We start from the raw sequence: 27,555 nt of genomic DNA, 5'->3' as shown, positions 1-27,555 counted from the left end.
AGACCTGGACGGCTGCCATAATGTGCCGCGTTGATGGGCATAAACAGATCCTGTGAATAACAACATCATAAGAAGTAGGCCAGCTCCCGTGGCGGAGAAAAGGCAGCAAAGGTTGGGCCAACAAGAATTGTGATATTCAACTACCCAGAAAAGACTCTCTGCGGTGAACCTGCCAGAAAAAAAAAAAGGCATGAAAATTTCTCTGGTAAAAAATTAATCTAGCAATTTCGCAGCTATGATGCTTTGCAGAGCCGGCGTGCACATCAGCGCGTGGCAGAGCCGGAGTCATCCCGAAGGGAAGGTATACAAGCAACAACAATTATCTTCAGCAGTTAAGGATGAGCGAACACAATGGACTCCACCAATGAGGGGCCCCCATAACGGCAGCTTTTACATGTCCAAGGCTTAATTGGAAACAGTGGGGCAAGATAATTCACATTCTGCCCGGCCTGCGTTAACTATTGCTCCCTCAGCATGGGCTTCTCCAATGAGTGTCCCCCATTGGACTCTCACACAGGGTAAGAGCTGACTGTGCTCCCCCCCACCCGTCCTGCCCCGAAGTCCACCACAAAGAGCAGCAAAAGACAAAGGACTCAATCAATAGTCAGGAAAAATCTGATTACAGACACTTTCTGCACAGATCTGCACAATCACCATTAAGCAGAAGATGTTCAGCAGATTCTCGGAGGTCTGAATTCTTTCTCACGCTTTTAATTAACATTGAATGCAAAAAATCTGAGAACGACAAGCTGAGATTGTGGAGATTTCTGTTCCTGACAAAGTATTAGTCACTCCATAAACTCCATGATGTCTTTGCAGACCCTATATTTTCCTTGGAGAGCTGCATGCTGTTTTTACCCAGCTCGCCCCTGGTAACCTCTGTGTGCTTATTTATTCTGTGTGCACTCTATCCCATATCTGCCCTTAAGAAAGAAAGGCAGCCCTTTAAATTAGGGCTTGTTGTGGGCAAACACTACAGGCTGGTGCTCAAGTGCCTCTAAGAGCTTTGAGACATTCAGGCTGAAAACGTTTCAGCAGACAGACATCCCATGTTTCATTCAGCTCCAGAGAGGCTGCACAGCACTCGTCCTGTTCCTCTCCCCATCTCTGAGCAGCTGCAACCAGGGAGGACAACATTGTTTTTCCTCATGTAGCGTAAAGACACAAAGCAGCAGAACAGATAATGATTCTTTAAACAACGCTGCTCAACAAATAACAAGCACAGACACAAAGAGAAGACGTGTTCAAAGACAGGGCGGGCGGTGTGGAATCGCCCGAACAAACAGGCTCACTGCACACCCCTGACCTGCGTGTGACGGTCCTAACACAGACGTTTACTTCAGCTGCTGTTCACACTCCGGCCTGTCAGTCAGCGAGACGAAAGCTTTGACAGGCAACACCGGCTTCATATCCGCTCAGCAATGTGTCAGCCGTGCCTACGGTGCTTTGGCAAAGCCGAGCCGACTTTTCTCATGAAGGAACGCTTTGTGCGAGCAGCACTCCGCCCCAGGTGTGGCAAAGCAAGCAGCCAGAGTGCAGACATGACTTTGAGCTCGGCTCTTGAAGCAGGCTGTGTCAAAACCCTCAAGTGCAGAGCAGGGGATCTGACCTTCACTGAAGAACACTCGGCCCTCGAATTACAGCTCGCACAGTTTTCTTTTTGTCGTTCTGAATTGTGTTTGAAACATTAACTACAGACCGAAATAACCTTGAATAACTGAGGCCTATTTTTTTAAATAGCAGCTTCTCACCGGCGGCTTTCTGCAGACTTATTGAAAGAGCTTGTCGAGGACTTACATATGTCAATGAGCCCCCTCAGTCTCCACCCATTTGTCTACAACCCTGATATTACTCACTCTCAGCCTGACAGGTATTCACAGCAACCCTAGTCCGGGCCCTAATTATCACTTAGAGGCCCACAAACAAGACAAACAGAGCTATCGAGGTGCAGGGGAGGGTCCTGCTGTAACTCACCTCTAAACGCAGGTATTCATTCTGCTCCTGGGAAAGCAGACTGAGGATGACTCCGGAGGGAGCCCTTGTCCGGACCCCGACCTGGACCCTGTTCTGTCGCGCAGGCAACGACCACAAGAGCTGGAACTGGATGTGGCTGCGTCCGTCAAAGGAGAACTCTGGAGCCGCTTGTCAATCAAACACACACAGGGCTTGTTTAATTAATTCAGCTGTCATGTGGGAAATACACGAGGATATCTCAGCGAGGACGTGCTGTTCTGCTGAAGCACTTAATGCGAGCAGAGGTTATCTTTCTGCAGCAGCAAAGAGACATTTATAAACGCAGAATTTTTTCAATATTTCCCAGCTGGATGGTGCGCCTTGTGAGCCTTAGAGTGCGTGACTCCACAGAAGTCTCACTGCATGCTCCCTGAAAACCTCCAGGTCAGTTAAAAACCATTAAAAACACTGACCTTTTTCACACTGCGGGCCTGTAAACCCTACGTCACACAGGCAGCTGACCGAGCCCCACTCCCCCTGACAGCGCCCCCTCCTGCCGCAGGACGGGAGGGTCTCCATGTTGGTGCAGTGGTCATCAATAGGAAAGCAGCCTTGCACAGTACCGGCAGATTCAGCTGGAGAACCAAGGTCGTAGATCTGAATGGAAGAAGACGAAGAGGAGAAAAGAATATGTAGATAAACCTGAGCAGAGGGCGGGGAATAAAAGAGAAGCTCTCACCCTGTGATTATATAGAGGAGAATGTGACGGCAGAAAATAACATCTTGTAATTAAATATTAGATACTTTAAAATGAGAAGGTTTTTCTTCTTGCTTGTTTAACGAGACATCATGATTCATCTTTTTTCCGAGCTTGTTTCTCTATCATATATTATCACTGAGAGTTTAAAGAGCAGATATCTAAATGTCACAGCTATAAAAAAAAAAGCTCACGCAGAAAAAAAAGAAATGTAACAAGAAAGAAGCAAGAAAACCAAAATAAACCTGTGAACACTCACAGCATGAGAGAGCTTTGTTGAAACACAAATAACGTAAAGAGATGATGAAGTAGTAATGAAGCTATAAATAAGCGCTGGACATCACTGGAGTCAGGTGTTCAGGAGTCTTTTGTCTGCAGCTCACGAGAATGTCACTCTTTTAGCAGCCAAAATATTTTGAAGAAGACGCCGGTGCTGCTGTTGTGTTGATGTTGAAAGCATTATTAAATATTAAATCTATCCTTCTGCTGGGGTAGAGGCGTGAAACGAAGTCCAGCTTGGAGTGCTCATACTTTGACGTTGATCAGTCTATACGTCAGTGGGCATGTACAGAGAGGAGCTTGTTAGAAATGCTAAATGGACTTGAGCTTGTATCGTCTTCTGACTACTCAAAGCGCTTTGACGCCGCAGGTCAAACCCACAGAATGTAAATATTAAAGGACGACGCCTGAGTGACGTCACCCATCCGTTCCTGCAGGGGGCTCCAGAGGCTCATCAGCAGCAGCCGCCATGCTGGAAATCCTATCTCAGCCTAATTTTCAGTCAACCTAACGACAGGCTGAGAGCTGAGGCGGGTTTTAAGCCTCCTGACGAACCGTTACACCCCCCCCCACCTGTCAATCATGTCATGTACGCGCCTAGGTTAACTGCTGACTCTAAAAAAGCCCGTAGGTGTGAATGTGAGTGTGGCTAGTTGTCTGTCTCTGTTTGTCAGCCCTGTGATTGGGACCCCGCCTCTCACCCAACGAGAGCTCATGGGTTTGGCTCCAGCCCCTTGCAACCCCAAATGAGAGAAGCGGTATTGATAACGGATGGATTGATGTTCATCTTCATAGAGAGACAGGTTTTAAATCTGTTTGATGTTGCAGCATCACTTAGTGGGAGTTGCTGTTCTGTACTTCTTGCAGGCTACGTTTCAGATGAATTCTCATTTGCATAGAGGGTGAGTGACAGTGTACTAAGAATATATGTTTATATGCTGATGTTTATGGTGAGGGGTTGGGGGGGTAAGGGGGGCGGTAGAGAAACCTCTGACCCTGCTGTATATAAGCACATATGACTATTCTGAAGCAGTGGATTTATGCCTTCTATTCATCCTTAAGAGGCTTCATAAAGAGAGTAGTGAGTGATGTTACCTTGCTGTCCATGAGCAGGTTTCTTAAACAGCCAGTGAAGTGTTTGTGCTGCAGCTGAGGGTATTCATACGATATGTTTTCATTGACGCCTCCGAGCTGCAGGACCTGGCTTCCATTCAGATACCTGCAAACAAAGACATTTTAATTATTAAACCAACGAGTGGAAGGTGAGCAAAGAAAAAGAAAGGCCGACTCCTTAAGATATATATACGTGCAAAAAACAACAACTCTGGATACACAGAAGACGAGTGTAAGCACACACACACCAACACTGTGTAACCCATCAAGTCTGAAATTCACTTTCATTCTTTTCCTGCTGCGGCTGCCTTCACTCTTAATGCTTTATGACAACAAATATGACATCTGATTCTTGTGATTTTTCTTTTATTGCAGACATAAATGCACAAAGGGAAATTAACTTTTCCCTGCAACGATCCGAACTCAAAGTCATGCAGCTGCAGCTCTTTACATTTTCTGAACTCGACCACACAAAGGTGATAAAACAAAGGCTGTTTTTTATATTGCTTTTTTTTGTTTTAATTGGTTTATTTATCACATTCCCTCGCTAATGATAAACAGTCAACATTTTGTAAACATAATAAGTTTAAACTCTAATCCTGTGATCACAAGGTTCTTGTAATTTAGAAGTTATTAAAATTAATAGCAGCAGTAAAGCCCTTATGTACATTTTTAAACTTCTTAAACTCATAGAATAATTACACAACAAAACAACGAGCACAGTGGCAGGCCGAGCGCACGGCGGGGGGGGGAAACTAACTCCTCTGTGGCAAGGCTGAAGCAGCTGTGAACTGAAACGCCGGCAGGAAGATTAGCAGGGTGTTTAAGGATAATATCTAAGGAACTCATCAGGATTGTTTTTCCTCCAGAGAGGACAGAGGGGTACACCCAGAAGCTGAACGGACGGAGAGAGAAACAGTGGGAGTGTGTCTCTGATTTGATTTTGATGGATGCGTCCATGCAGCTTGGAGACAAACACCACTTTAGAGAGCGTGAAACTGTCAGAGTATGAAGACGGGTCTCTTTGTTGTGTGGAGGTTATCACATAACAGCTTTTATTATCTATCATTAAAGGTGGAATCTGTAGAATTTTACAAAAATATCTAACTTAATAAAAAAATGGACTAAAACTGTGTTATATATTTTTTGTGTTGAGTACTTACATCACCTCAAACAGTTATCAGAGCCAGAGAAATCCTTCATTTTAGAGTTGTAACGGGACGTGTCTGGTCGCGGCAGCTGCCATGACAGGCAGGACATGTCTATCGTTGCCATGGAAACAGCGGATGTAATGTCAAAGACCGCTGCATAATGAAGCGTGAGCTGCTGCTAAAAGCTTCCGTATTGTTGCTGTATGAGCTGCTGTGATAAAAACGTCATGTAAATTATACTCGGATATATTAGCTCGTCTGTAAACATATTCTCTCTTCCTCAGGTCGGTTTCACTTTCACTTTAGTCAAGTTGTCTTGACTACGCTCAACTTGGAGTTCGTTTTCATCGGGGTGTGGGGGGAGTAGCAGAGAGAATCACTCCCATGATTCCCCACCAGCTTCGGTGTCATCTTTTGTTATTGTTTTGATTGAGAGCCCCCTAGTGGTGGAACTTACATACTGAGTGTTTAAATTAGGGATAGGTACCATTACTCCAGCACCCTATGTCATTTTTTGGGCCACGTTTCATCACTTGTGCACACATTATTTTGGGCTACATTAGCCCATCTCCGTTAGTGGTACATTCCCTGTGTCAGCTGTGAGCAGGTAAAGTGACATCTGGAACTATTTTATAACATGCAGGGCAACATGAGGTGTTAACTTGCATATTGTGAGCCTAGCGTTTATGCTGTGCGTCAGAAGTAGAGAGGTTATTGGCTGTAGTAGTAGCAGCTGTTGGTTTGAAAGCGACCTCGACCATTTGCTGCACGTCCTCCCCCCAACTCTCTCTCCTCCCAACGTTTCCTGTCGCCCTTCAGCTGTCCTTCTAATATAGGCAAAAATTGCCACAATATACAGCTTTTAAAAAACAAAACGTACATATCGAAAGCCCTTTTCAGAGTGCGATTCTGAGGCAGCGGAATAATGAAGCTCTGCCATCATTATGTATTTGTATGTTCATAGTGATTGCATTGCGGACGCACAACGTGTAGAGAACCAGCAGGAGCTTCTCATACACACACACTCAGACATGCCAACACACACACACACACACGTAGTACTGGCTCTGCTGATCCCGTTGCTATCTCTAGAGGTGGGTTCAGAGGGGTGATCACTTTGTCCCTCCATCACGTCTGAGGAAAGAGCAGCAGAACAGAGGGCTGATTTGCAACATGTCGACAAAGTGTCTCTTGGACAGCTCTCACTGCAGAGTCATATGTTAACATAACTTGTTATTTAATTGAGAACTTATTAGAAGACTTTTGCCCCGCAAACACGCAGTGCTGATGAGCGACACACCGCAGAAAACAAAGCAGAGGTCTGTGTTCTGAGAATTAGAATATTGAAAGGACTGAAAATAACCATTCCTATATTCTGTTGAAACCCCTAAATGCATAAATACTTCCCTCACACTACATGCAGTTCATTGTCTGTATAAATTGCAGCCACCTTGCAGACTGCAGCCTCTGTGAGTGCCAATGCTGCACTCTATATCAGATTGTTTACCCCTGAGGGGACACAGGGCATTTAGTCATTGTCCCCGTGGGCCGTCCATCCATTGACATTTTAAAACAGGGAAGGAAAAAATAACCTAAAGCCATTTGCAGCCAAAAGGAAAAACCGCCTGCAGGATCTGTGGAGAAATAATAAAGCCTAATTGTTGACAAACTAAAAACTGAACCAGCCTGTAGTGGGATTAACTTTGTTTATGTGTTTGTTCATTTAGCTTTGATAGATAAATATGGTACTAAATCCACCCACACACCGACCCTTTCATCCATCCATTCAACCACCCATCCATCCACCATACATCCATCCATCCATCCACCCACCCATCATCAATCCACCGATCCATCCACCCAACCATTCATCCATCCACCCGTCCATCCATTCATTCATCCATCCATCAACTCACACGACCACCCATCCATCATCCATCCATCCATCCACATGTCAACCCACCCATCCATTCAATTATCCATCCACCCACCCACACGAACACCCAGCCATAATCCATCCATCCACCATTCCATCCATCCATCCATCCACCCACATGACCACCCACCCACCCATCCACTCACCCATCCATCCTCCATCCATCTACCCACCTACACGAACACCCACCATCCATCCATCCACTAGGTTCAGAGGGGCAGCTCTATTTTCTTATACCGTGCAGTCAACTCTCTCTGCACACTTCTTCCACTCAGTTATTGATCTTACTTGTCCCTGTTGGGTGTGACCCCTCGGATTTCACAGGATGAGCGGTCCTCTGTCATTGCCCAGGAGTCCACGCCTTCTGTCTCCATGATGATCGCAGTGGAACATCGATCCAGAGTGAAGCGCACTTCCTTTACATTAGGAGAGAGTGGAGAGAGGTCATCTTCTGCATGTATGGATGAATGAGTATATTACATTCTGGTATTCTATGAAAACTACGGCTAATTTTTTAATCCATCATCTTCTTTATAAACCAGGAGAATCTGCACTTCTCTTACTTTACTGTTGCTCCTCACGTCCAGGCGATGCCAGCGCCTGTCAGCCACTCCGGCATTATGTGTCAACTGGAGCACCAGGGTCCCAGAGCCGTGGTTAACTTTCAGACTGGGTGTCCCACCAATCAGCTCTGAGGAGAAGAGATGTCAGAGATAAGATCATAATTAAATCTGTATGAAAAGTTTTCCATCCAAGAAAAGAGAGCGACTCTTAAAGTTTGGCAGTTCAGAACAACAGCGCGCTCACTAGTAGAGACAAAATGAACAAGGTCATAAATAACTGTCGAGTTGGAAACACTGAAAAACAAGGCGAGGAGAGATGCAAATTATACAGATACAGACAAAAACCCAAGAGAGGCATAACAACCTCTCATTTCCGCATAAACACGAGGAGTATGAAATACAAAAAGAAATTGACAATAAGTCACATCACCGCCGGATTAGAGCGGGAAGAATCAGCAGAAACGACGTGCTGGAAACCAGTGAAACCAGGCAGATAAAGAAATCCATTAAAACGTCGGTTCTTCTAAAAGACGGTGCACAAGGAGCTCTGAATTTTCCAGTAATCAAGACATCCTGGAATCAGATGTTGCTGCAGAACTTTTTCAGTTCTCATTAATAAATGATGTGAGTCTCTCCACCAATGAAAGCGCATTCCCCTTCATTATTTCATGGTGGATGGAAACAGATATCTGAAGACATCAGCACAAAAAAGAAGAGATAAACTATCAGCATGGCTCGAGTCCAACACTGTGAATGTAAAAATCTATTTTTTTGTCCAATTTTGTGGAAGTTAAAAAACAACATTAAATCAGTGACACAGAAGACACAGAAGTTATTGGAGACTGAGTTAATGTGATATTTTAAAACTCACCATTATCCTTAACTAAAACAATGAACAGAAAGTGTTTCATGTTTCCTTGACTGTTTTCATCAACTTTCAATGAAGGATTCCCTGTATTAAAGGACGAAGCCTGAGTGACGTCACCCGTCTGTTCCTCCAGGGGGCGCTGGAGTTCCATCGATGGCGGTCTCCATGCTGGAAATGCCGACTCAGCCTAACTTTCAGTCAACCTAACGACAGGCTGAGAGCTGGAGCTGAGGCGGGTTTTAAGCCTCCTGACAAACCGTTACACCACGCCCGCCTGTCAATCATGTCAGCTACACGCCTTATTGTGAATAACTCTTATCCTTCATCAAATCAAAACTGATGAGTCATCAACACATTCACCCCCCCGTACAGACCTGTTTGGTTTTTTGAACCAGGCTGTAAACATGTTAATCTCTGCTGTAAAAACAGGCTATTTTAGAATGGGTGTGTATGTGACTTCCTGTGCTTCTGCAGCCAGCCTCCAGTGGACACTCGAGGCAAATGCACGATTTTGCACTTCAGCATCAGCTTCATTTTTGAACACTGGACGTTGCTGCTTGAGGATTCCATGTTTCTTAAAGCAACAATATGTAACTTTTACAACTCTTCAAGATCAATCTTACAGTAGAAAAACTTTCAACAGGCAGAATAATGTCTGTGTCCACATGTCGCCCTGGCCGTCGGCTTATAGCACGATTTAAGTTTAGCAGTTGGTAACAGCTTTCTCACAAGAAGAGCACTAAGCAGTTAGTCCGTCTCTGTACTGTTTGATGAGTGACTGAGGCTAAGAGGAAGAGGAGGGTGGCGAATGAAGTCAAGAAGACAAAAAGAAAGATTGACCAAGCAGTGTACATTCCTGCAGATATCTCCTGTGAGGAGTTCTGATCTGGTTATTAAAAAGGCTGTACTCAATGCTGAGGCCTTTTTATGACCTACAAATACAAACAGGACCAGACACGCCAAACTTTCTATAGTGTAGTTTGTCATGCCTGTCCACACTGCTGCCACGTCGCTGTCAGATAAATCCATCTACAGCATGCGCCTGAAACAGACTGCTTACATTTCCCACCATACAACAATCGAGAAAACATTCAGAGCCGGTTCAGAATCGAGAAAAAGAGTCAATAAAGCAAAAATAAAGACGGCTCGCACACTGAAGAAGAACAGGTGTGCTCGAAACGTCACAATGGTGAAATACATTTCTGGACTATTGGAGTCCTGCAGTGTGCGAGCCGTCTTTCTTTCTTCATTTCCACAGAAAAGATTCACAATGAGGTGAGACCATAACCTCTATAACGAACAGATGATGTCTCAGTGGCATCACCCATCAGTTTCTGAATAGGCGTTTGGAGCCGATGATTGCGGTCCCCATTTTAGAAATGCTGACTTCCAAACTTTCAATCAATAGAAATAGGCGATGAGTTCACAGATACGCCGACATGACGCTCGAGCCACACGCTCAATCAAAGACTTGAAATGAGTGTATTCCAGCTACCAGCAGCACCTCGTTCAGGTGCTTGTTAATGCTGTAGGCCACATATTAATGGGTTACTTTTAGCATCTACTTTATGCCTGCAGTGCACACGGCGTGGTGTGTGTGAGTCACCGGAGGCTCAAGAAGGTGAGGTACAATGAAACAGCTGCTCATGTAGACAAACCTCAACTCTGAACATGGACAGGAATAGTTGATGATGTATAGAAGTAAAGCATAACGAGTAAGTTTATGGAGAAATTTGTCCCTCCACCGGTTCTCTCTTCACCTGCTACATGTGTGGGTGTGTGTGTGTGTGTCAGAGGGCCAGACCCAGTGTTGGATCAAGGTAGGAGCAGGTTTAGATTTGAAAACAGGAAATTACTTCAACAATAAAAAGTATAATTTTCTGATTTCGATATGAATTGCTTCATTTTATTGTCCAGCTCTGATTGCAATGAGACTCTAATTGAGTGTATATGACATATGATGACATACTGTAAGTCTTACTCCATCACTAAAACCAATCAGCTATTCAGTTTGATCAAATATTTACTGGTGTCCTTCCCCTGAAGGATTTGGGTCTGTGAAGAATAATCCCTGCTGATGTGTCCTTGAATGAGACACTCAGAGACTCAGCTCTGACTCTGATGGAGGGTAAACAAAGACGGCTCACCATAGAGGACTACACACACAATCAGCTGTGAAACAGGGTCCCCTGTGCAGCCCCATATTCACTCTTTACATATTCAGCATCATTCCCCCTCAGCAGAACAAATGCGCCTCATGTATCTGATTAGCCGTCACCCACTAATTAAACACACAGAATTAAGTTCCATGTTTCGGAGCAATAACAGCCCACAGGCTCGCGTCTAATTATCCGTCCTCATTCTTTACCGATGGCCATGTAGTCCTCGGCGTCTCCAGGCAGCAGCGTGGCCAGCGGGCCGGCGTACAGCAGCAGCCCGTCCTCCTCCTCCGTCATAAACTCCAGCGAAAGATGGCTATCAAAGCACGGCCTTATGGGGGGAAACCAGGCATAACCGTCGCCAAGGAAACTGAGTGTGGTCTGCTGACAGTCGGGCCCCTCCAGCTGCGGGGGGCAGTGGCACCTGTAGCACCGAGAAGAAACAAGAAAGAGTGAGGAAAATCACAGCAACACAGGGAGAGAGAGAAACAATCAGTTTGATTCTTGCTTGGTGTTCTATGACATCTTCACGCTGTTCAATCTCAGGATCGGAGCGCGGCGACTTCTCTGTGTCGGGCGTGACAGTCGTGTTGATTCCCACAGGCTGAGGTTTTGACTTTGCTCGAACACGCCGGCTCTCCACAGACAGCAGAGAGAGCCTTTTAATCAATCAATTGCTTGCATTTGCTGGGAAGCCCTGAATATTTAATTCTACATTAAATCAATTAGCGATGAGCACAACAGAACTCGGGTCTATTCTTTATCTATCACAGCAGCCTGAACTGAACCCTCTGGAGACTTGGCACATCACACATCCTTTGTTAACAGATAATTAATTCTACTTATTTCACTTTGCTTTGCAGAGAACTGACGCAGATTTCCTGGAATCCTCAAATACCACCCAGCCTCATTCTGAAGTCACACGTTGGTTGATTTGTGAGCATGTTCCTCTTCTTGTTCTTATCTGCTTTGATTAGGGCTCAGAGGGTGAAAGATCAGTGCTCTTGCAGGAAGTAGAAATGAAAATCTTCTGTTTGAGAGCGCAAAGGTTAATATTAAGAATCATACACAGACACCATAGAGGAGGAGATACATGCAGTGATGAAAAACAGCCCATTCTTTAACGGTGGTGGCAAGGATGGAGGCAACTAGTTGATCTCATCCGGTTTCCTCCACTGCAGGCATGTGCGACAAGCTGGCTTTGCTGATAATGTCAAAGCCATCTATTTTCATGCCGTGTGTGAGGGAAGCTGTGTGTGTGTGTGCTGAGGCTGTTAGGGGCTGCTTCTCCCCGTCACTGTTTATTCTGCAGAGGGGCAACACATGTCAGGAATACTGATCCAGACGCAGCAAAAGGGACGGCTTAGGCAGAGTGAAGCCCTGTGCATACACATCCATACGGCGAGCAGAACACCTTTTACTGCTCTTTCATGTGGCTCAAGAGATCAATGCCAACCCAAATCAAGAAGAGCAGGGCATGTTTTTCTCTCTCCTGACTGACAATATCTGATCAGCCCTGACTGAGATTGTCTGTTGAGCTCCTTTGACAGGAGGGAGAGAACCAAAAATTGGATTCCTCATGGTTGTAGTGTATCCACACGGGGTCATATATAGCACATAGGGGAAGATTTCTCCTCTCAGAGAACAGAGGCTTCTCACAGCAGTGTGAGGATCAGCTGCCGCAGAGACAATTTAAAGATAAAAGCAGAAGAAAAACACTTCTGTGCGTCCTCTCCCTCTGCAGACAAACTTACACGTTCATGTAAAGTACATTAAATGAGAGTTTTGGAAGTTGTGAGTATGGGAGGGGGCGGGCATTTATACTAATCCCTTTGCCCTATATTTGTTTAATCTGCGCATTAGTGTGTGCATGAACTAAAATGTTCTTCTGCCACAGACTCCATAGAAACCTATACACTTGAAGCTGAAGGCCTTTGTATTGACGGCAGACATTCATCTATATTAAAGGTTAATATTTAAAGCGCTGTGTATTGACCTTGATCCAAAGGCTATGTTCATTAATTATTGTTAACTTCTGCAAAACACAGCACACCAGAACTTTAAAAAAAATCGATATGAGGCTATAAAATCCAGAGACCTAATTTAATAATCTTGGCAAGATACACTCAGAAATGCACAAACATGCATATTGCTTCCGCGGCAAAAAAAAAAAGCCCAAAGCTGCTGCTCTATATTCAGCTGACAACACAGCACAGCGGCACAAGAAAGTTGGGTCAAGCAGCAGGTGAAGGAGATTTTTCTACTGAAGGGAGCAGTTAGTAATTTTGGGGTTCATTTTGTGAGATGTCACTTTTACAGTTAGTTGAACACAGTTAGAGAGAAACCTGCAGCACACACCAGGGAGTTCCTATTCCACTTTTATAACTTTTAAAAGCTTCTTTTTAACCCACCCCACCCCCCCCATGCTCCAGAAACGGAAGACGATCCTCTCACCTGTATCCATTCTGGGTGTCGACGCAGGTTCCCCCGTTCAGGCAGGGGTTGCTGGAGTAGGAAGAGCAGCCTTGGTGAGTCATTTCCCGGGCAGCGCAGCCACACACGGCTAAGGACGTCACCTTTACTGACACCAGGGATAAGACTCCTGAGTCCACCAGGGTGGGCGAGTCGCTGAAGCTTAACTGTGTTGAGCAGCCGCCGGATGTCTTACAGTCTGAGCGCACACACTCGTCCACCTGCACCTGGCTCACAGTGACACGCAGCAGTGACTGCAGCTGTGAGAGTCAGAGGAGGCAGGGCGGAGGGAGAGGAGGGTGGGAAAAGTGGGAATTACAGTAATTGTCAGTGCAGATACAAGGATTTGTATCTCCAGTGTTTGGTGGCGAGGGATGCACAGTGATACATTTGGAAACAGAAAGCAAAAGAGGAAGGCCTGATCTACATAAAAGCTCTCAATATGCAACAACTGGATGTTTTTCAAAGAGCAGGACACGAGGATAGGAATGACAGACGCGTCAAAATGATGCACGATCAAAACATGGGTAAAAGACAGGGATGAAAAAAAAGAGAAAATGCCAAATAGAGGAAATAAATGAGAGCGATAAAGAGACATGACAGGGCCAGGTGGTAAACAGACGGAAAGTTGGAGTGAAAATAAAAGGGCAGATAAAAAGCCCCGTTATCTCTTCCCCTCAAGCTCCAAAGTGTATCACTTGATGTATGAGCATTGATTTCTATCTATCAGACACCACGTTATAGATATACCTTCTTTTTATGTGCGGCGAGGACAGCGTGCAGCTTCTCTGGACGCAGGTAGCCGTTTTCCGTGAGCACATAGAAATGGATGTCCACTGTTTTCTGCTCTCTGTCTGCTATGCTGAAAATGTTGATGCTCCCCGGTCTGACGGACAGCGATTCAGACATGAAGTCCCAGAACGTCTCCAGTCGACTCTTCCCCTCGACGTGCGAGTCGATAAAATCTCTCGCTGTGATGCCTTCAGGAGACAAAGAGAGAGGGGGGTTCATGAAAAAAAGGAGTACAGACTCGTCAATGACAAGTACAGAGCTGATCAAAGTTTGCTGAGTTCCTGATTCCATTAGAACGAGAGGTAGCCCAACATCTCCCGTATCGATCCGCTCACTCACTGAATCCTCCATAAGGTGAACGAGTCTGATGCTGTCAAGCTGAAATCATTCATTTATTCACTGAAACAAAGTCAGGGCCTTGTACCAGATACCCGGAAAATCAATCATATTTAAGTTTTCACTTTCCAATAATATCCTGAGAATGTGGGCAGTCGCTCTTAATCTCCAAAAATGATAATGACCCGGAGTCTGAGGCATCCATAAGGCCTGTGCTGAATGGCTTTTCAAATGTCAAGGACTTCACCTGACACTTCCAAATTGACCTTTCTGGCTCCGATTTGTTCTGAGAGCTTGACAGAAAAATGAACACTGCAACATAAACTTCAGAGTGTGGAAAAAAGAAAAAAGGCACCGAGGGAAAGTGTAACTAACAAGCAGAGAAATGTTAAATAATGCAAGAACCAAAATGTTTCCCCTGACAACCTATTATTATCAGCGTTAACCGGAGTGACAACTTGATAATCATTTAATGAAAAGAACCACTTTGTTCATGCTTGTGGCAGAGACTGCTGCTTTCACATTCAGCCTCACAAAAGAATGAAACAACAGCAGCTGCAACAAAGAGGAAGATTTCTTTTTTTGTGTGTGGAGATTTACTGAGAGAGAGAATCCAACTGAAAAACACTCAATGTTGTCCTGATTTATTGTTTTTAGAGGTCACGATGACACCTAGCAGGGAAAATCATTGTGGAATCACAGCAGCATCTTTGCACCTGCAGAGCTGCAGGCACAGCACGCTTTAAAACAACACAGTGTGTGAGCCAACAGGTGAGTCAGCGTTTCTGCTAATGTTACCGGTCAGACGCAGCGAGGCGGACGACAGGATGGCCTTTTCCTCCAGCTCCCTCACATGAACTCTGATCCCTGAGATCACATCAGGCCAAACCCCATCAGACACCCCGACCCTCAGCCAGTAGCTGCCTGCTGGAGTGTTCTGTCTGACGGTCAGCACTCCTGAGCTCTGGTTCAAAGAGAAGTACCTGAGGGGAACAGAGGAGCGGTTGAGTATGAGAGGACGTCATCAATGGAAGATGAGAGAAAGAGAACAAAGACAAGTGGCTTCTTTTCATTCAGAGGAAAACTACCTGACAGATGGCACACAGACAGGAAGAGAATTGGTCAGCGGTAGCCGCTTTAACTCCAGCAGGACATGAATGTGAATTTAGTTTAAAAAAAAACAGAATATACAAAGAAAAGAGAAAAGCAGCCAAGAAGAAGAGGAAAATATTCGTGGCCTCCAAGAGTTTGATAGTTGTCATGGTAACTGTCGGAATATGTTATGTGTATAAGACAAATATGCAATTGGTATTCCTAATCTGATCTTGAGGGTGTGAATACTGAACAGCAGCACAGGGTCCCTGATGGAGTCAGGCTGTTTCATCATACACGTGGACCCAGATTCCTTGGTTTGTTTCCATTGGATTGCATTTTCCAGAGAGGCAATCACTGTTGACGGCCGTGATTAAAGTCTCTTTGGAAAGTGCATCTTATATATCAGAGGCCAGGGAAAAAGATGTGAGATAAGCACCTGTAAGGTATGTTTGAGTCTGAGTGATATCAATGACGGAGGCCGTGTTAGAGAAACTCAACGCTGAGTCCACATCCTCCTTTAGCTCTCACACTCCACACTGTAGACACTTCCTCTGATTCCCCACCGCTCTAGCACTTGTTCTTATTCTTGTGCTGCAAATTTGAAGCTCAGCGTGTTTCCAGAGGAAAAAAAAAAAAGATATACATTTAAAAGAGAGCTCTTACTTGGCTGCACTTGTCTCCAGAGTGTAGGTCTTGTTGTCCCAGTCATCAGGATCTGGGGCATACACCCTCCCCAGTGCCGCATTTGCCATCCCTCCTGTTCAAGGTAAACACGCACACACACACACATGCATGCGCACACACATTGATTCAGTCTGGACAGAATCTGCTGATGCCAACACTTATCTTTTGGTCCCTCTCTTCTCCTTATCTTGCATTCTTGTGTTCTGTTCTACTTATTATGCTCATAAATGTGGAGCCCCACTGCTGGAATGAATAGGCTCTCAGTGCTCCACTTCAGAGAGCGTAGAGCTTAAGGAAGCAGGGCTATCTCAGTATGGATTATGTTATTATCGACCTGCAGTGCCAGAGTACTGCAGCTGGGTAAACAATGGCAGCCTGGATGAGTCACAGCACTCCTGTTTTCCACAATAACCAAAACTGCCATGTAGCTGAGTGTGTGATTGAATGCTAACAAAGCAACACACCTAACCAACTTTCCTTGAGGGTATAAGAAAGTACAGAAGAGGAAGTTTCTTATCATAATGTGATGTTCAGACGAGCTTAAGGCGGAGGGTTGGCGAGGGAGGAATGTGCAGAGAGAATGAGAGGAGGGTTTGAAAAAAGATTTTAGCATAACAAAACACTGTTGGAATGTAAAAGGAAAAGTACTATTATGAATTCCAGACTACGCAGCGCAGGTTTGGGAGCGAACACTTTTCCTGTCAGCTGCAGCCTCAGTTTCTCCACCTCATGCTCGCCCTGCCTGCAGAGAAACGCTCAGTGGGGGAAGCAGGGGACACAGAGAATGAAATGAGGGGGAGCGGGCAACTCACCCTTGCGGCAATGCACATAGACATCTTTCTCGCCTGCCTGGTGGGCGTTGTCATTCTGGTCACCGATGGTGATGGTGAGCGTGTGTGTGGATGTCATTGGCGGAAGGCCGCTGTCAATCATGATCACGGGCAAGCGGAACTCGCTCTGCCTCTCCCTGTCAAACCTCCGCAGGGCGGTGAGCGAGGCAGAGCCGTTTCCGTGGTCCTGGAGGTGGAAGTCTGCAGAGTGCAGCGGGGGGAGGGAGAGGAGGAAGGGAGGACCGTGCTCTGGGGAGTCTCTGTCCACAACGTGAAGCAGAGTGGAGCTCCGGTTCAGCCAGACCGCCTGAGGTGCCGGACTGTTCTCCCACAGCACGGGAGAGTACGCCGTCTCCAGCTCCGGCCCGTTGTCATTCACGTCCAACAGCGGCAAGTGGACCGTGACACTGCCAGTCAGTGCTGGGTTACCCCGGTCTGTCGCCATGACAACAAGCTCATATCCTGCCACGGTCTCTCTATCCAGCGTGCTCGCCACTGTGACCACACCTGCACGGCTGACTGAGAAATGCCCAAAGGGGTCAGAGTCAGGCAAGATGCTGTACACAATCTCCCCGTTCAGGCCAGAGTCTGAGTCAGAGGCCACCACCTGAACGATGCTGGTTCCCGCGGTAACATCCTCAGGCACAGGGGGGAGCAGGTGTGAGCTGGGGGCAAACACGGGAGCATTGTCGTTCTCATCCTCCACCTGCACCACACAGTGGGTGAGGCTGGAGAAGTCAGAGTCCTCCACCTTGACGGTGAGGTTGAAGCGCTGCTCTCCTGCTTTCTCAAAGTCCAGCTTCTTCTTCAGCATCAGAGTCGCCGTCTGATCCTGCCTGTGGCTCACCATGTAGAACCTCTGCTCCATGTCTCCCGCCACCACACTGAACGCCAGCTGTGCGTACGTGCCCGCGTCCGGGTCCAAGGCGCTCAGCTTCAGAATTGGAGCATCCTCATTGGTGCTCTCAGACACACGAGCACTACACCACTCGTCTTTAAACCTGGGAACGTGGTCGTTGATGTCTGCAACTGCTACAGTGGCGGTCGCTGTTCCTGTCATACTGCCGCCGTCTCTGGCCTCTACTACTATCCTGTGGCTGTCCGCAGACTCGCGGTCCAGACCCTCTGCTGCCACAGAAATGGTGCCGGTGCTTGAATCAATAGTGAACAGCTCTGCTTTGTCTGCGTTGCGTGCGTTCTCAGTGATGCGATACGTGAGGATGGCGTTCTGACCTACTGCCGCGTCATCGAGGTCCACGGCGGTCATTTCCACCACAAACGTTCCAGGAGGAGAGTTCTCCGCAACGCTGCTGTGACAGTTATCGGGCGCACACATGAAGGTGGGGGCGTTGTCGTTGATGTCCCACACGTTGATGATAACATCTGTGAAGCCGGTGAGTCCCTCGCCCTCCTCGTCTGTCGCCATGACTACAAAGCGCCAGACAGCGCGCTCCTCTCGGTCCATGGTGCGCTGGGCGTACATCTCCCCCGTGATGTCGTTGATCATGAAGTGTGACTCCGCCCCCTGGCCATGGATGGAGTACCGGATGGCGCCCTGGTCTGCGTCTTTGTCAGGGTCAGTGGCCGTCACCTGCAGAGAAAAAGATGACTCCTTAAAGGGGACATATTATGAAAAATCCACTTCTACAGTGTTTTTGAACATATATTTGTGTCTACTGATCCACAAAATAATTTTCTCTCCTTGTGATGTCACAGTGGGATTCTGGTAAAAAATTCCCCTCTCCTCCCCTGGTATCTCCACCCATGGACTCCACCCCCAGCCTAGAGCAAAACCTTTGCGCAGGTCTGCCATTTTTATTCTCTCTAATGAAGGAGTGAAGTCTACTGGGAAAACTCTGTTGGGGGTCATTGCATTTAAAGAGACACACACACCAAAACGGAGCGTTCTGAGAGAGCTGGTTTATACAGGGTCACAAACCTCCTCTGGTGCTTGATTCATGTTATATTTTGACCAAAGCACAGAAAAGATGTTTCATTCAAACCACAGAGGACTGTTTGAAAAGGTGGAGGAGGGGGATCATATGTCCTCTTTAACGAAACAGATCTTCATTCATCAAATTACTGCTTCCTCTCATCTCCTCTCAGACTTCACGCAGGTCTTCTTTGCTCTGAGATTTTTTCAGACAGCCCATTTAAGTGTTTGCACTTTTCCCTGACAGCCTGAATTAAAGCAACGTGCTCTGATCAGCCATGTAGCTCACATCTGGCCTCAGAGTACGGCTGACAGCCTCGCAGCTGAGCGTCTGCACAAGATCAATCACTGCCGTCTACCGCGCATCTGAATAATAATTATTCAATGTTACTTCTTTAGCTAATGAACAGAAGAGAAAACATGTAAAACAAAGATGTGCAGTTGTACTCGCTGCACACTGAACACATTTTGAGCAGCTGCTGACTTAAGTTAGAGCGCTCTATAGATAATTACAGGTTAGCAGATAACAGAAAACGCCTCAGCAGTAATGATCTCACCTGCAGCACAAACACAGGTGACCCATCAAGCTCCTCTGTGACTGATCCGTAGTACTCGCTCATGGAGAAAACGGGCGCCTCATCGTTCTTATTGACCACAGTAACAACCACGGCGGCGTAATCCTCCCACTTCCCGTCCGAGGCGAGGACGAGCAGCTTGTATCTCTTCTGCTCCTCGTAATCCAGCGGCTGTGCGATGAAGATAGTCCCCACCTCTGGCTCGATGTCAAAAACTCCTCCTTTGTTTCCAGACGTGATCTGATAACGCAGCTTGGCATTCGCACCTGTGGCAGGAATCACAGAATGCACGGTTGATGTGAAATCCCTGATTGTGCAAATAATCAGTTTCATAGTCAAAGTAGTGAAATTACAAGGAACTTCATACATGTACAACCCCATATTTGATTAAAAATAGCACAAAGACAAGTCAGTAATGTCATTTGATGCCAACAACAGGTTTCAAAAGAGTTGGGACAGTGTCAATAAAAGTCTGAAGAAGTTGTGAAATGTTAAAAGAAAACACCTGGTGGAACATCTCACAGTGTATAAGGTAACCTGGCAACAGGTTAGTAAAATGACTGGTTATAAAAAGAGTAAGGATGGGGCGCTGGTAGAGTAGTTGTTAGTGCAGGCACCCCATGTACAGAGGCTGTAGTCCTCCTGGCGGACGGCCTTGGGTTCAAATCCGAATTGTGGCTCCTTTCCGGCATGTCATTCCGACTCTCTCCTGGGTTTCTGACTCTATCTGTCCTATCTCTAAATAAAGAGCTAAAAAGCTCGAACATTAACCTTTAAAAAGAAAGAGTGAGGCTGCGTCTATCTGAAGTAAATATGGGGAGGGGTTCACCAGCCTGCGACGGACTGCGCTGGAAAACAATGCAACATAAAAATGTTTCTCAACTTAAAAATGCAAATAATCTTCTACAGTTCATCAAATCATAAATGTATTCTATCTTTATGCAGGGGACAATGCAGACCACCTTCAGGCCCTCAAACTGTGAGCACAGTTTGTCACTACATCAACAAACGTGAGCTGGAACTCGACCATGCACAGAAGGAACTGTATATGAACTAGATCCAGAAACGCTGCTGCCTTTTCTGGGTCAGGGCTCATTTAAGATGGACTGAGGCAGAGCAGAAAACGGTCCTGAGGTCTGATGAGTCAAAATTTGACTTTCTGTTTGGAAAGAATGGATGCCTCTGCGGGCTAAAGAGGAGACGGACCATCCAGCTTGTTTTCAGCGCTCAGTTTAAAAAGCCAGCATCCCTGATGATATGGGGGTGCATTAGTGCACATGGCCCGGGTAACCTGCACATTTATGAAGGCTCCATTAATTCAGAACCATAGAAACAGGTTTTAGAGCAAAAAGAAGAAAAAGAAGAAAAAGAAGAGGAGAAAGAGTCCGGGTCATAAACTGACCTTCCTAAGGTCCTGACTTGTCACCCACTGAAAATGTTCAGAGCATTATGAAATGTAAAATAAGACAAAGGAGAATCTGGACTGTTGAACAGCTGACATCTTTCAAGAAGCCAAATGGTAGGGGGTGCAGAAAGAGCAGTGGTTAGTGCACACGCCCCAATATATGGAGGCTGTAGTCCTCCAAGCGGGTGACCCGGGTTAGAATCTGACCTGTGGCTCCTTTCCCCCACTCTCTCTCTCTCTCTCTCTCCCTGGTTTCTGACTCTATCGACTGTCCTGTCTCTAAATGTTCTCTTTTTTAAAAACTGTTGAAAAAGAGAAAGAAGCAAAATGGTAAACATGACTCTTTCAAACAGAAATGTGTCTCATCAGCTGTTAAAAATGGTGATGCAACAGAGTGGCAGACATGACCCTGTCCCAACTTTTTGCAGACGTGTTGCAGGCTTTATATTTGAAATAGGGAAATCATTTCTGTTCAATAGTATCAACATTTCTCCGTTTCAACATTTGCAAAGTTGTCTTTGTGCTGCCTTCAATCAAAAACGAAGCTTTAAAACCCATCACATTCTGTTTTTCATCACATGCCCTAACATTTGAGGGGATGGAGCTGTAGCAGCAGACTTTACAGCTGCCTTTGAATTATTTTCTTTAATCTCTGCACACACACTTTAATATTGTCGCTTTTCTTACTTTAAACAGAAACACTTTCTTTCTCCAAACAACAGAGCTGCGCAGCCACACGAGTATTACACCTCATTTCCTCTGACACCTGAGCATTAGTAGGTTTTCATGTATCCCTTTCTTGTTTTGATTACTTAATTAAATGGAAACGTTGTAGCTCGTCTACTCGGCTTTAATCAGATCCTAATTAAAAAAGAAAGACGAAAAAAGTAAAAGGGAGCAAAGCAGCGTACTGTAATGCACTCTGATAGCACCCTTTGGGGAATCATTGTGAGGGCGGGCGGGGAGCGGGGTAGTTTAGTCAGTATCTGAATTTATCTACTGCGTCTCCATGGAGACCGTCCAGCCCGATGGTTTAACACAGGAATAGATAAAATAATCTCCTGGAATGAACAGTCTTTGCTTTCAATCACGCTGTTGCGTTAAAGTAGCTCCAATCCCATGTAAATACACTAATCTGCACTATTAACACCACCCTGGCTGACAAAGTGCGCCCTGCCTCCCACAGGGATCTGCCTGGCTTACAGCAGGGTGGAGTTTTTAAACAAGACGGATTGAGCGTAGCCTGTTAGACACAAGTGCAACAGTATTGCAACTTAATGTCTGGGGTTGGTGTTATTGCACAGCTATTCATCATTAGAGCTGCAGACGGCCTAAGCTGCACCCCCACTCGCCATAAATACTTGATTAACGGACCCAAACAGGCCCGATAAAAGGGGGTCTTACGGCTACTGGAGGATGAGCAACTGCTTTATTGGTTAAATCCCGCCCACCTACTGTGTGGGAGCTCTGTCACTCTCTCTGGAACATATGTGCTACAGACATTACCGAGCACTCACCGCTAAATCTAGCACACTGAATGATTTCAGCAGAGCTCAGGCCAGATTGGGAGACTGCCCAGAGGGTCACTTTTTGCTGCACACTGCTGCAAACACAGGCCATCTTCCAAAAAGGTGCCTACTTGGCAAATTACTCCGCTGCTGGAAAAACTGACTGATGGACTGCCAAAATGTTTCTGTAGTTTCAGGAAATAGTCTGCATGAAGTTTTCAAGTGTCTACATGCAAAATAACTTTCCAATTCTTTCAGGTTGGCTGGCTGCTTTAACCTTTATTTCAAAGAAATGGCATCAGTGAGATCTCCTTGGGCCGTGCTGCCTCATCAAGCGTACCTTCATCCTCGTCATTAGCGCTAACAGTGACAACAGCCAGGCCCACGTCTGCATCCTCGTCGACTCCGACTTCATACAGTCTCTGAGCAAAGACTGGTTTGTTGTCGTTGACGTCGCTGATGAAAACCCTCACATATGCTGTGTCTGCAAAAATGACAGAATGTCAGAAGATTAAAAGACGAAGCACACAAACACACGCACGCACGCACGCACGCACACACACACACACACACACACACACACACGCACATACACACACACACACACACGCACACACACACACACACACTTTCCCCCTCCATCTGTTTATTGATTCCACTATTCATTGTCACTGCTTAGTGTGGAAGAGGCACTTAACCCGGCGCCATGCGCCTCGTTGACACGGGAATCAGAAAAAACATTATTCACAAAGATGTGCAGTAAATTACAGAAATGATTCTCTTTGTCAGGAGTTTATTGTTTGAACTGGGCTAACCGTTTGGAGCAGAGAAAATAAAGCTAATGGGACTAAATCTCTTCAACAAGCTGCTCCGTCGCAGAGAGAAGATAAAAAAAAAAAAAAACGTGTCTTCTGGGAAGGTTAAATATTCATAAGATGACAAGTGTTTGTGTCTTGTCGAGGCCCCTCTCATTACGCTGTTTATTTCTTTAGTTAGAAAGAGTAAATTATCTGCTCACATATCACATGGCTGACATGTTAATTTAGAGCTGCTGCAGTAAAAACAGGTGCTGAAGGTGGCTTGGATTTCTCCACTTGTTTTTACGTTTCCCTCCTCCTCCTCCTCCTCCTCCTCTTCCTCGTGTGTCCCGGTGGTGACGCAGAGAGAGACAGGTAATGTTTGCAGAGGAGATGAGCCCTTCTGGATGTGGGAGATTTGTAGCACAAGACGCAGCTAAGGCTCATTGCAAATGCTAAGCAGCCTTGGCAACTCTGGAGAGAAGGCTTTACTGCTGCAAAACATCACCCTTTACCCCTAATACCTCCTCACAAACATTTACCAAAGACCTGCTCCTGAATCCACACGTATTATTCTGTAACTCTGCATGCAGACCGAGGTTTTGCAAATGCCAAAATGTCACAAAGTGAAAATGGTAAACAAACACAGGCTGTTCTGGTTCAATATTGAACAAGGCAAATTAAAATAGGGGCAGGGAAAAAGGCTCTGTAACAACAAGAGAGAGCCAGGAAACCTCAGGAGGCCCAGTCTGTCTGCTCATGACACTGGAATAAAGCAAATTAAGACTATTTCTTCAAGTCCATCCCATGGCGTCAATGAATATAATGTCATGTGGTCTGTTTGAAACACAGAGCACACAGGGGAAACCCCTTATAGATGAGTTTTCAGTGTCACCCAGTGGGCTTATGGGAAATAAAACAATGCCGCTCTTTATGAATGAGACATTTCATCACCAGGACAGAGGTCACTTCAAAGTTAACGCTGACATATTACAGGGAAAAACAATTTGCATGACTAAAATGAAAAGGGATTGTGCACTAATAACTTTTAAATCGTGCACAGATTTGTCTCATATAGGAAGAATAGTTTGAAATGATGTTGACTTTCGTGGCCTCTTTGAGTGACAGGTTTGAGCTGCTAGCTGTCTGCTAGGTGTCAACCATAGACTGTAAATAATAATGGAGGAAGCCTGAGAGCTGGAGCAGAGGCGTTGTCCTGCCTGTCTATCAGGTTAGCTACACGCCTTATTGTGAATAACTCTTATCCTTCATTAAATCAAAACTGATGAGTCATCAACACATTCACCCCCCGTACAGTGTGTGTCCATCGAGACATGAGCTAATCAGACCTGTTTTTTTTTTTTTTTTTAACCAGGCTGTAAACATGTTAATCTCTGCTGTAAAAACAGGCTTTTTTGAATGGGTGTTTATGTGACTTCCTGTGCTTCTGCAGTCAGCCTCTAGTGGACACTCGAGGAACTGCAGGATTTTACACTTCTTCATCGGTTAAAGTTTGCCACTAAGTGTCACCTCAGGTAGTTCAGTCGCTGAAATGAGCATTATGGCCGTGTTTATAACGTGCATGCCATTTTGGACTCTAGCACTGAGACACAGCCCCGCACTTTGGCAATGTTTGGGTTTGTAGTTTAAAGCTTTGATGCCATCAATAATTAAAGTAAAAGAGTATCTCCTTTTAAAACTCATGCTATCAAAAAAAAAGTGTTGAAAAGTCTGACAACCTCATTGAGATTTGTTGTAATCAGGACAGAAGACTGCAGACTAGAGTGTCGACAGGACCAGTTACTTCAAGGTCATTGATACATGTTGTTCAATGGACGCGCTCTCTCTCTCTCTCGTTATGTTTGACGAGCTGTCTTAAACGTGTTAGTTTGATGAATAAACAGTGTTATTCAGCCACCACCACGGACAGAATCTCTCTCTCCATTGAAAACATTTTTCACATATTTCACTAAACGTACGATTCCTTTGTTATTAGAATGATTGTTCATGAGGGGCTGCTGTCATTATTAATCAAATCTAACCTGAGTTGGGCTGCTTGTTCTTTCCGGGTCGCGCTGACTCCTGCCCGTCTTCTGACTGAACTTCCAGCAAATAGGAGCTCCGAGCCTCTCGATCAAACACAGCCTCGGTGCAGATGATCCCCAGGTTTGGGTCTATACGGAACAGATGGTGGTCGCCGCTGCTGTCACTCAGCAGAGAGTAAGTGATCTGAGGAGAACAGGGAATCAGAAAATGAAGGCACAGTGTTTTAGAGCAATAATTTGTAGAAATAAAGGGAATTAAAGGCTTTGTAGTAGAAAATGTCAGCAGCTCTCGATCATCTTCTCAGAGACCGTCTCTTCATCATCACAGGCAAAGTCCGATCAATACTCTATCCCAACAATATGGTCACAGTCAGGCACACACAAGTGATGGCTCGGTTACTGACACAGCCTCAATACCACTCCAACAACTCTGGTACTAAATTGTGTTGTGAAGAAACAGAATGAGCAACCAATTGTGATACATGGACCAGAGACTGTACTGGTTTCAGAGCCAGAGGCAGGATTAGGATAACTCCCCAGTACAACCCAGAGAGCACAAATATAAGTAGATAACTCTAATCCACAGATATTTCTGTTTTCTTTTAAAGTTATCTTGTGAAGCATTTTGCCTTAATAAGTAGGAGAGCTGAAGAGCAACAGGATATGTTAGGAGGAGAGAACGGTGGATGACATGCAGCAACAGGCTGAGGTCCGATCCAAATCCACAACTGCTGTGACGTTCATTATATAGCCTTTTTTTCAAGGGGTGCGGGACATCAACTGCTAGGCGTCCTGGCGTCCTGATCAAATTGCCTTTTAAAGTAGAAGGAAACTCTTTCATTTCAGCCACAGCCAGCTGCGTCATGAGCATAGTTGTTCACATGCTTGGCTCTGCACTCTGCAGGTTACTGGAGGATACCTCTAGAGGGCACTCCAGAGATGTCAGGCCGTATGCAGCTCCCGAATGTGCAGATGTTCGAGGGGGTTACTGTTACTGTTACATTCATTCAAGCTAACATAATCTATAGAAACATCAGATCAGCTCAGACAACTGATGACGGGTGGAGGGAACACACACCGTCTGATCTGTCCACACGTTTCTCCAACATTTCCCTCCAAACGGTCAGAACGCTCACAGACCTGTTTCTATTTTTGTTTGTCAGTGGTAATGAACCTTAGCCAGAGCCCCCCTGAATGTGGCACCCTAGGCGACCAATTATATTGCAAATCCTTCAAGCCGGCTCTTAAGTGGCCCTAAGAAAAGATCCTGAAGATTTGATTGAAAATTCCCAATTCTTTTGACCTGCAATGCACACAAAATAGGAGAGCACCAACCTCTCCATTAAGCCCCAGGTCTTTGTCGTGGGAAGAAACCTGCAGGACTGAAGTCCCGATCTGAGCTCCCTCTGTCACCGATGCCTCGTAGATGGAGGAGGTGAAAAATGGCACGTTGTCGTTGACATCTATAGAGTGAAGAGAGATTTATGGGTAATTAATAATGTGTTCATTTCCAAACAGTAATTAGATAATAAATTCTGTTGCATCCCGAGCTGAAGTCTCTGTAACTGTGTGCATTAAAGATTTAGGGGTTTGATTTCCTGCAGAAAAAAAAAATATATATATATTAGCATGTTTACTACAGCTGCTTACTCATGCAGACTGAAGTTCAGCTTTCCCCTGCACATGAACCCAACATTATACTGAACAGTTTAAAGATCAGTTTGTTTTACATTTATTCAAAAAAAACAACAGAATAACAGGCAGGAACAAAGCCTCAGATGAAGAACTTTAATGACTAAATTGTGTAGTTTAGCTTGACATCTTAAAAGTTATTTATACATGTCATGGTTTAACCGATCAAAAGTGACATATGACATTTTACAGTATTATTACCCAGCAGTAGCTTAATATACCTGCTGTTTTTCTAATGGCTTCAAACTAAAATTGCAGAGGACGACTGAAACAAGAAGTAATCAATCAGAAGACAGAAGGCGGGTCATCACATTGGCATTAGCTTCTGTCGTTAGCGTCATAATTGGTCGGAAATTTAGTAAACGCCCCTGAGAGCAGGATGAATCATCAGAAATTTGACATGTTCTACAGGAAGATAAAGTAAAGTTATTAAGATGTAAAAATACTCAGAGAATGCTTTATGGAAATATATTTCACATATTATGCTAAATCCACTCCACCATGTTTCTCTAACACTATGTGTCTCTAGTCTGTCTACAAACCCCCCCAATGATGAGAAAAGTCCATCCTCTCTGTCTTTTACCTGCTCCACTTTTCAGAAAATGTGTGCTC

The 27,555-nt window shown here is 45.3% G+C and overlaps 1 protein-coding gene across 1 annotated transcript in view; it reads right to left on the bottom strand.

The window, feature by feature from the left end:
* LOC109988318 (neural-cadherin-like) overlaps positions 1–27,555 on the bottom strand; it is a 111,175-nt gene that overhangs the window by 17,633 nt on the left and 65,987 nt on the right. Inside the window, exons 14-28 of the mRNA XM_020639767.3 lie at positions 26,587–26,714; positions 25,249–25,435; positions 22,750–22,893; positions 19,479–19,762; positions 16,971–18,579; positions 16,138–16,231; positions 15,178–15,362; positions 14,002–14,231; positions 13,234–13,511; positions 10,989–11,203; positions 7,753–7,880; positions 7,478–7,605; positions 4,085–4,208; positions 2,427–2,610; positions 1,975–2,141 (exon numbers count right to left, since the gene is read on the bottom strand). Of these exons, the coding sequence (XP_020495423.2) occupies positions 1,975–2,141; positions 2,427–2,610; positions 4,085–4,208; positions 7,478–7,605; positions 7,753–7,880; positions 10,989–11,203; positions 13,234–13,511; positions 14,002–14,231; positions 15,178–15,362; positions 16,138–16,231; positions 16,971–18,579; positions 19,479–19,762; positions 22,750–22,893; positions 25,249–25,435; positions 26,587–26,714 (4,085 nt within the window). The remainder of the gene's footprint in view (positions 1–1,974; positions 2,142–2,426; positions 2,611–4,084; positions 4,209–7,477; positions 7,606–7,752; positions 7,881–10,988; positions 11,204–13,233; positions 13,512–14,001; positions 14,232–15,177; positions 15,363–16,137; positions 16,232–16,970; positions 18,580–19,478; positions 19,763–22,749; positions 22,894–25,248; positions 25,436–26,586; positions 26,715–27,555) is intronic.

Source organism: Labrus bergylta, chromosome 7 (genome assembly GCF_963930695.1).
Source record: "Labrus bergylta chromosome 7, fLabBer1.1, whole genome shotgun sequence".
NCBI lineage: Eukaryota > Metazoa > Chordata > Actinopteri > Labriformes > Labridae > Labrus > Labrus bergylta.
The sequence above is the reverse complement of the archived record's forward strand: the minus strand, read 5'-3'. Positions and strand labels throughout refer to the sequence as shown.